This window comes from Ceratotherium simum, chromosome 37 (assembly GCF_057802395.1).
Source record: "Ceratotherium simum simum isolate JZ-2026a chromosome 37, ASM5780239v1, whole genome shotgun sequence".
Lineage (NCBI taxonomy): Eukaryota > Metazoa > Chordata > Mammalia > Perissodactyla > Rhinocerotidae > Ceratotherium > Ceratotherium simum.
Genome location: NC_141936.1, coordinates 3,364,951 through 3,375,145, shown reverse-complemented (window position 1 = coordinate 3,375,145; position 10,195 = coordinate 3,364,951). Strand labels below are relative to the sequence as shown.

General features: G+C 51.3%; 1 protein-coding gene across 5 annotated transcripts in view; it reads right to left on the bottom strand.

Annotated features, from left to right (window-relative positions):
• Positions 1–4,082: 4,082 nt before the first annotated feature.
• The window catches only part of HDAC4 (histone deacetylase 4), a 339,331-nt gene continuing 333,218 nt past the window's right edge, over positions 4,083–10,195 (bottom strand). For all 5 annotated transcript variants that reach the window (XM_087424602.1, XM_087424600.1, XM_087424599.1 and 2 more), the window contains exons 26-27: positions 9,534–9,675; positions 4,083–8,988 (exon numbers count right to left, since the gene is read on the bottom strand). In XM_087424602.1, the coding sequence (XP_087280728.1) occupies positions 8,949–8,988; positions 9,534–9,675 (182 nt within the window). In that variant the 3' untranslated portion in view covers positions 4,083–8,948. The remainder of the gene's footprint in view (positions 8,989–9,533; positions 9,676–10,195) is intronic.

The following is a 10,195-nucleotide window of genomic DNA, read 5'->3' as shown; positions in this document are numbered from 1 at the left end:
ATGAGACGCTGAATGGGAGGCCTTTTCAATTCGTCATTGTCACCTTTCAGCGTTCATTTTTTTCTGAAAGAAAGTGTGGGGTCCATAAGCTTGGAATAATTGCTTACCTACTGCTGATTTAAACACATTTAAATATCTAACTCGTGCAGAAGGGGTCATGGTGAGACAGCTTCCCCGTCCTCAGCTCCCTAATGGAATAGTTGACAGTCCAGTGATCACGGGAGGAGCAGGAGCCCCCGCCTCTGAGGGGCGCTTGACCGAGGCTTGAGCCCCAGTCTGCCCAGGGTCTGGGTGCACCGAGCCCTCCTCTGCACACGTGGAGGTGCCGGCTGAGGGACACCGGGGCCCTTAAACTGGTTTCTCCCACAGTTACACTGCAGGGGAAATAAGACGGAGGAGAACCACTGGTTAGGAGACGTGGGGACACGTCCATCAGATGCAATGTGAGGCCCTCCCCCGAATCCTGATGAAAACAAAGAAGCTGTGAAAAACACAGGCAAACAAACAACATAGAAAACGAGACAAGCGGGGAAATTTCAACACCAAGTAGATATTTGATGATGTTAAGGTACTGTCCGTTTTAAAAGCATGACACAGTATCATGTCGTGTTGAAGAAAGGGGTCCTTATTCTTTGAGGGGTGTCTGCTGAATATTCACAGGTGGATGATATGCGTCTGGGATTTGCTTCAGAATCATCCTGTTTGGGGGTGGGGTGTTGACTAAAAAAACTCGGGGTTTGGAGCAGGTTGATGGACACGCAGGGGCTCAGCACGATTCTCGCTGCTTCTCTTACGTTGACTTTTTCCACTACAAAAAGAGAGTAGGGAGAATCTGAAGACTAGAAGAAGATATTTGAAACTTATAATGCATAAAGGATTAGCACCAAAATAGATTTTAAAACTCTCTGCTTCCCAATTCTGATAACCAAACAGGTAAATGGGCCAAGAAGACTTAACCCCAGAATCATTCATTCAGCCTGTTTATTGAGGTACTATCGGGTTCTAATCTCAGGGGATACAGGAGTGACCCAGACAGTTGGGAAGCTTATATTCTAGTAGGCGAGACAGACGAGCCCACAGGATAAGAATGGTCACGTCAGTGGGATGGAGAGCCTTGGGGGCTTTGAACAGGTGCAGAGTGATCCCACTGGAGCACGGAGCGTCGGCAGGGTCATCCTGGCTCCTGCGTTGAGGAGACTAGAGGGGTGAAGGGCAGGAGTGGGGAGACCAGGCAGGAGAGAGCTGCGGGGACCCTGGTGAGAGATGGGGCGCTGGGCCAGGGGGCAGTTGACTGAGTGAATGATGGACACGTAAGCTGACAAGATTTGCTGATAAACCAAAGTGAATAAGCCCACGAGAAGATGATCAGTTTCACTCGGTGTGCGGTGGGCTGCCTCCAGGATGGCCTCCAGGGATCTCTGCCTCTTGGTGCTGTGATGCTCTTGGCAACTTCCTCCCCTTGAGTGTGGGCTGGCCTCTTGCTTCTAAGTGACAGAATGTGGCAGAAGTGGTGGCAGGTCACCTCCAAGCTCAGGGTATCAAAGGCCTGTGGCTCTGTCCCGGGGCCCTCTCTCAAACTCTCCCTGCATCACTTGCTCTGGGGGATGCCAGGTCATGAGGCAGCCCTGTGGAGCGGCCCATACTGCGAGGGACAGAAGCCTGCCAATGGCCATGGGAGTGCGCCTGGAAGTGGGTCCCTCACTGACGAGCCCGGGCCAACAGCTTGACCGGCACCTCGAGAAAGATCTTCAGCCAGAGGCACCCTGGCAAACCACACCCAGATTCCTGCCCACAGAAACTCGGAGTTGGGAAATGTCTGTCATTTGAAGCTGCTAAGTTTTGGGGTAATTTGTTACACAGCTATAGATAACAAAACACTCTAACTAGCGAACATGCAAATTCAAACAAAAAATTACATATTCACGCCTAACAGATTGGCTGAAATGAGAAAGTATGGTAATAGTAAGTGTTGGTGCTACCATGGGAGACCAAACTCCTTATCCAATCAATGCTGCTGGGAGTGGTTCCCTCACTTTGGGGAGCGATGGTTACTATCTAACAGAATGAAACTAGGCAGAGCCAGCAACTCCACTGTGGAGAGAGCCCCCCACAGATCTCCTCAAGAAGAGACACAGGATACTCTGTTCAGTGTTACATGTGGATGAGAAAAATCAGTAACAACTTACACAACTATCAAAAGAGGGATGGTTACGGGGGCTGGCCCAGTGGCGTAGTGGCTGTTTGTGTGCTCCGCTTTGGTGGCTTGGGGTTCTCTGGTTCGAAACCTGGGCACAGACCTACACACCGCTTGTCAGGCCATGCTGTGGAGGTGTCCCACGTACAAAATGGAGGAAGACCGGCACAGATGTTAGCTCGGGGCTAATCTTCTTCAAGCAAAAAGAGGAAGATTGGCAATGGATGTTAGCTCAGGGCCAGTCTTCCTCACACAAAAAAAGAGGGATGGTTGTATCAAAGTGGGATCTTCATACAATGAAACACTACCCAGCACTTCTAACGAATAACCTAGAGATGTGGGCATCAATATAGGTAAATTTCAACACACTACGGAGTCAAAAAAGCAAGAAGCGAAGACATTTACAATACAACGCCAGGTACTGTAAATATATACATCAAAAACACTAAGATTTACTTTTATAGAGATAAAATTATGCAGCAAAAATGCAAAAACATGGACAAGGAGTTCACTCACCAATCTCAGGGCAGTGTTGACTCCCAGAAAGGGAAGGGGAGGGAACGTGGGGCTGAGCTGTATCTGCTACGTTTTGTTTATTACGTTTATGGCAAAATGCGAATATGTGTTCAATTTTAATGGTGGACACACAAGTCTGTTATTTTCTCTCCTCCATGGTTGAGGTATTTCATAATTTCAAAAGGTAAAAAAGTATCAATTCTTTATAACATACATTAAAACATAATTTTCAGATAAAATGATCCAAAAGATGTGTCACAAAAACCCTACAGTGTAATGAAACTGAAGAGAAGCTGTCCTCAGGAATCTCCTTGCCCTAGAGTCAGGCTATTCTTTCAAGGTTGCTTTTCCCTTCTGTTTGTTTTCTTAGAAAAGAGAATTCCTGTTAGAATAAGATCCTCTTGTTTTGGGTAAACTAATAAATATATCCTGATAAACATCAACCTTAAGCATGAAAAGGCTCTGGTTACATTCTAGCCCCTTACCTCTTCACATCCCCTCCAAGTCAGCTATCACTGCAATGATGCTGCATAACAAATACCCCCACCTCAGGGGCTCCACCTCCAGGCATTTCTTGCTTGTGGGTTGACTGGGGCGGCTCTGCTTGTGTTGGGGGTCAGCTGGGATGGCTGTGTTCCACACGCCTCACTCTGAGGCCCAGGCACGGAGGTCAGAGACCCCTGGGTGTTGCAGGTTGGGTTCCCAGAGAGCAGACCCTAAGGTGGAGTTTGGTGAGCATGATGCTTTTTGAGGAGTGCCCTTGGGATCAACAGCTGTGAACAGGACAGGAAGGACCCAGGACCTGGCAGAGGAAGGTGCCCAGCTGTGAAGGAGGCTGCCAACACCACCAGGAGTAGCTAGGACGGCCCCTGAGTTGGGCCCAGGTGGCTGACCTTCACCTCACCCCCTAATTAATTAGTCACTGGATGTGGGGCCCGGGAAGGGGTGGGAGCTTCACCCGAGAAGGAGAGTGGTCACTTAGGGGTGGCGGTGTATTCCTGGGGGGCCGCGGCTGGGTGTCTACAGACTCCCGCCTAGGGGAGAATGTGTGCCTGGCTGTGGGAAGGTGGACGGATGAGCCTGCCCTGGTCCCCTCCCTTCGGCCTTGTTCACCTCCGAGGTCATTTCCAGCCCAGTATTTTGGGGAGAAAACAGTGCGAGGACTTAAATTATTGGACATGTAAAATGAAGATACTCCCATGGCAAAGGGTGGCAAGGCTGCCAAGGAGTCTGGGTCCAAGGGGCCACCCCCATGGGTTCAAGTGATCCCCATCCAACCACGTGGGAGCCCGCGGTGCGGGCGGGCCAGCCCCACAGGGTGCCCGCCAACCAGAGCCAACAAGGACGAGAGCACACGGGCAGAAACCAGAGATAGGAGGGCAATTAATGCTGTCTTTATTTACACCACAAGAGTAACAAGTTGAAGGATGAGGTACAAAATACTGGACTCCGGGGGAAGCAGAAAGAGTCGGCTGTCGGAGGAGGACACCGTGCTTGGTGAAAATCCACCCACATGAAACAAAACAAGAATGAGAAAACCAAGAACAAAATCTCCAAGTCCACTGAGCAAAAGAAAGAACCATTGGAAGGTCCAGACAATCAGAAAACTGATGAAATTACAGAAGAAACAGGTCTTGGCTCCCCGCGCGGAACTCCCACGGGGCGCGGACAGGCATCAGGTGGGATGTGCTGTCGTTACAACTGTGTTTTCTACAACATGTCGGTAATAAGCTCTTGGGTGAATAGGGTCAGCCCCCCTTATATAGATATTATAGATATAGGTTTGTCACTCTCATCAATTGGAAAATGGCGCCTCCAGTACGGAGCACACACACCAAAAAACCAAACAAACAAACTGTCTGCTTTCTTTTTCTTTCAATAGGAGAATTTTAATCATGTCAGAGACAAAGTGAGCTGAGCTCAGAACAAGCTCTGCTTCATTACAAGGAAGAAATGGTTTCCTTTCGATGCAAAGTATAATTTTAAACCACAGTGCTCGCACAGTTCACGACTGCTTAGTTTAAAGTGAAATCTTAGCCATACATCATCTCAAAGTAATTAAAAAGTCAACACAGCTGTGCGGAAAAGGGGCTCATAGGGCTGCCCGGTTCTCCATTGGAATAAGCAGTCAGAGGGCCGGTGAGGGGGGCACACGCCTCGCCCCGTGCAAGGAGATAAAAAGAAATGAAACAAAAAATTCCTCCAAGTCAACCAGAGAGAGACAGGCAGTTCGCTGTGAATTCTGCACAGTTTCCCGAAAACACTGTTTCCACATAAATACAATAAACTCTATTATTGGTATGTCACAAGTGCTAGATAAACTTTTTTTTCTTAATATGACAAATGTTTAAGTAGTCCTTTTTATTTTTCTTACAATAAAAAGTACAATTTCTTAAGAATAAGTTCAATAAGACGCAAACGTTCCCCCCCACTCTCCTTCAAGGTTTTGTTTTACAGAAAAATTTCCACCGTTTGTAACTGCAAATGTCATGAGAGGAGAACAGAAAGGCATTTTTCTTCTTCCCCAAAGCTGCCGAGTTTGGCGTGCAAAATCCGTATACAATATAAAGACATGCCGGCCAACAGTCCATGCAACCTCCAGATGTAGGAAACCTAAAAAAATATATCATATATATTTCTATTTATATATTTATATATGTATCAATGCCCAGAGAACACGTGGGCCCAAAAGTCTACAAAAAGAAGAATGGAATGAGCACGTGGCTGTGACCAGGGAAGAAGGAATGTTCTGATCAAAAATTAACAACAATCAACTCCACTGCTACTGCTGCAAAAACCAGACCCGCTTTTGTGTCAGACCAAGACAAAACGGTCCTTCCTCTGGAAACAGACTTGTAAAAGAAGTAAAGAAAAACTGAAACACTTTGACAAAGTGGCCCTTCGGAACCGGAGGGGCTGCCAGTCCCAGCCGGTCGGGCGCGGCCCCGGGACGGCCGCCTGCTGGTGGGGCTCGGGCGCAGCGCGGCGCAGCCGGAAAGCCAAGAGGGCAGGGTTGACACCACGCGTCCCGGCGGCGTCGTGGGGTTTCCCACAAAGGGATATAAAGTGCTCGCTTGCTGATCCCCGGCCAGTGCCCTCAAGGCCTTTGCAAAGGAAGAAAAAGGCTAGAGGTGCAGGGAGCCAAAAGGGGAGGTGTGAGGAGCCCTCCGGGACGCGGCGTCCCTGCCGACACGGGGCAGGCCCCCACGGTCTGCCCTGGATGGCCGGCCGTGCAGAGGGCTGAGTGTGTCTTCAAAGAAAAAAAAAGGCTACATGTCATGCTCTACGCACGTCTGTGAAGCTGGAGCGAGCTGACAATGAAGCACGCTCCCCCGGCCAGGCCTCTGCAGAAGATGACTCCGCTGAATGGGGTTGGAGGTGACCCCCACAATGATAACGTGACCACCAAGAGGGCCATGTTATCCCATCATCTGTACAAAACGTGAGATGTCTTCCTCCCCACGAGCCGTGGCTGGCAGTGGGAGAGCAGGCAGCAGGGGGTCCCCATGGCACTGTGCGGAGACCATGGAGGCCAGAAGAGCCAGCCGGCCACTGGGCCTTGCCATCACCCTCACCAGGTGGATCGAGCTGCCCCCACACACCAGCTCCTCCTGCCAAGTTGGGCTTCAGAGTGGCCAGTTGGGAGGAGATAGCCAAACATGTCCCAAGACCTTTCTGTCCTGCTCTCAAACCAGTGTCCTGGATCTGACCAACAGCATCCTGATGACCAAGCCGATCCAAGAAACTGGATTCATTTGGTCAAAAGTCGGCTGTGTCAGTATCTCTTTCAGAAGCTACCCTGTAAACGTTACCAAACTCAGACACCTGGCCTGGGGTTCCCTCCGTGGGCACGCTGGGCCTGAACTTCCTCCCACAAGTCTGAGCTCGATACACACTTTGGAATGAAATTGGCGGCTTCAAGTGCTGGGAAATAAGTTACCAGTAAAAAGTGATGGTCAGTTACTGTCCAAGAGAAAAAGAGCCAAGACTGGCTGCCCTCATCAGGATCTGTGCTGTCCCTGCAGGCTGGCAAGGCAGCAAGGGCCTCTGCAGCCACCGGCTCCAAAATCCAGGGCCCGCTGCTTCCAGCCAGGGTCTGGGCCATGTGGCTGCAGCAGAAAAACCAGGAATGGGGACCAGGCCCCACTCTGGCCCCATGCATTGCTGACATACTTAAAAGGTCTTTGGAAAACTGAAGCTAAAATTCTATCCTGACAACGTGGTCAGAGAAGTTTAAACACGAGTTTCATGATCGCCGATGGCCCGTGCTATCCGGCAAGGTACCCAGCTCGGCGCCATGTGCAATCCTCCCCACACCTGCTACGGAGGGGAACATAACCCACCCCCATCACACTACTGCTGTGGAGGGGACGAAAGCCCCTTCGCTTCTGGATACAGCTCCTATGACAGAACCAGGAAAGACACACGGTCAGGACCACCATGAAAAGACCTCAGACCCCTCTTCTCATTCGATGCTCACTTTGTGAAAATAAGCTCTGTGGCACAGTTCCGTGCACTGCAGAAAACTGCTCGCTGTACAAAAATAAACAAAAACGAAAACCATAAAAAACACCTTGAAAACAGTTAAAAAAAAAAAGTACAACCAAGAATTTAGAAAGGAAAAAGGTTGAGACATTATTACCATTCAGAAAACTGGTAAATAGTGAGAAAAAATGTAAAAGTCACAAAACAAGGCTTATTCAGGATCTCTTTGTGAAAAATTCATACAAAAATCAACAGCAAATTTATATTCTTTGCTATAAAAACTCATTAGGTACATATGTGCATGGAGGCTTGGCGCGGGTAGGAGTTCTCTTAGAAAATAATTAGAATGAAATACAAACGTGCAGGGTAGCTGCCCAGTGGCGAACGTGTTGGCGATCTGAAAGCCGTCCAATCTGGAGTTCAAAAATACACGAGTGTCCAACGAGATCCCTTTCCATAAGCACCTTGATATCTAAGTCACAAGTCATTCATTCGCCAGGGACCTTTACAATCTGCATTTATTATATATATATACTTTTTCTATAAATGCATTATAAATATTTTATCAAGATTTCATAAGAATCAAGTTTCTTAGCTTGGAATACATTGGAATATATATTATACATATATATATTTATTTATACCTAAAATTTAAGCAATACTTCATGCTACTTGCTTTTAATAAAAAGCATTCCGATCGTAACACTGAAAGTGTGCCCAGGACATGCTTCACAACCAAATGGAGATGCTCAATTATCATATGATGTACGAGAAAAGAACACTTTGGATTCATTTAAAATTTGTTGGACTTCAAAACCCCCAACAGTATTTGCCACTTTTTTGGAACTACCTCCATTTTTCTTCAACAGCAATAAAGCAAAAGGAGGGCTGCAGGACTGCAGCCCTCTGGAGCCGCCAGCTGCGGCCTGCGCCCGCTCTGAGCGCCGGGCCAGCACACAGCAGCCTCCTGCCCCTCGCAGGGCACTGTCAGGCCCGACCAGCCACAGGAAACCGTCCCACCCATTCCTGCTGTTTATTTTTTCTTAAGGCATTGTTCCTCAGACTTCAGAAACCCCAGCCACAAAAATCCATCAGAGCAATTAAAAAAAAAGGCACAAACTCGCATCTTCCATAGGCTTTGAGAAACCAAAGCCAGCCCTGCAGGCTCACATTTCTGTTTTGTCCAGTTTTTTTTCCTTAAATGCTCGTCCACTCTGTCCCCCACCCGGCTGCACCCCCCGCCGCACACGGCCCTGGTTCACAGAGGCAGGCAGAGCCGTAGAAAACGTCCTCTTTAAAAAAACATAAGCTACAAGATGAGTTGAGTGGTTTACACGGAGACTGTGGAATTGTGGGTAATAACCAAACTTTAAGCACCAGTTTTAATCAAGTTTGTTTTGTATTATTAGATCTTTGATTTTCTTTTCCTCGTGTCAACTGAATCGGGCAGCTCTGCCACGAGCCGCCGCAGGCTTCCTCCCTCCCGGCTTCCCTCGTGGGAGCCGAGGGCGGCCTGGCTTCCGTGCGCGTCCGTGTGTCCGCTCGGCCCGGCGTCTGTCCCGGGTTCCGCGCACTGCTGCCCCGCCCGGAGACCCGAGGGTCTGGGCAGCCAGAGGCTCCCCGGCGCCGCCCGAGCCCTGCCGTGCCTGGCGCCCTAAGAACGCCGTGGCAGGACGCAGAGTAACAGGAACTTTTCTTGGCGGAGCTTCAAGACAGAGACAAACAAACAAGAGACCCGCGGCTTCGGGAGAGGCTACAGGGGCGGCTCCTCTTCCATGGGCTCCTCGTCGGGTCTGCGGCGGCGCCCCAGGCGGAGGGGAAGAGGGTGTGAGCCGGCGCGGGGGGGGGGGGGGGGGGGGGGGAAAGAACCGATGGGAGGGTTAACGCAGCACCACTGGGCTTTCCCCCCACCTCTGCACCTCCTCCTTCCAGCAGGACCGCTGCCCCCACCCTGGGCCCCCACCCTGGGCCCCCGCCCGCCTCCCACTCCAGCTTCCCGCCCCCAGGGGTAAGTGTCACTGGGCCCACCAGCTCAGGAGTAAAGGTTCTTCAAGGGTTTCTAAGGGGCTGTCACACTGGACAGAGGTGGCCATGCTGGCAGGGCGCTAGAGTCGATGAGGACACCACCCTCCATCCCTCCCCCGGGGCTAGCCCTGGTGCGCTGGGCAGGGCGTGTGGAGAAGCCTCGTGCTTCAGACACAAGAGCAAAGGTGCAGGTCGTCCACAGGATGTGGCCCCATTCACAGACGTGCCGGCAGACCCGTGGCCTTGGCGGCCCCGAGGGAGTGCCCGCGGCCTTGGTGGCCCCCAGCGACCAGGGCAGTGCAGGGGCGCTCACCTCTTCTCGGCCGGCTTCACGCCCACGGACAGCGAGGCCATGGCGGTGACGGTCTCGGCCTCCTCGCTCTCGCACTTCTGGGCCTCGACCAGCGAGCGCCCCGCCGTGGAGGAGGGGCGCTGCAGGGAGCGCCAGTACTGGCCTGGCGGGGGAAGCGCTGTTACCGGAGCCGCAGAAGAGGCTCCCCGCGGCCCAGGGTCTCAAGCATGCCTTATCACGGGTGACTTGAAAAGCACCCCTCTTTCAGGAGGCAGAAGCCAGGAGCGGCCTGGTTTCAAACACACAAAGACCAGGACTCTCCAGAAAAGCTTCCACGTTGCGGGGCAATCAAGTCTGCCCTGAGGCAGGAGCTCCCTGGATGAAGCGGGGGTTCCCGCGGGGCCTGGCCCCTTCCTCACTGTGGGGCGGTTGTGAGTGGGGCCGCTCCCTGACTCTGGGCGCAGGCGGGCGCAGGAACACTGCTGCCCAGAGGCTGAGGGGGTCTCCCACCCAGACCCTCCGAGGCGAGGGGAAAGTGCAGGGAGAGCTGAGCACGGCCTTCAGTGCTTCCTTCCACGCAGGGGCTTCTCATCGGGAAGCCAGTGAGAAGGGCTCTGAGGCCAGGAGCTCAGTGCTGGCCAGAAAAGCACAGAAGAACAGAGGGCAGACCCCTGGTTTCCAGC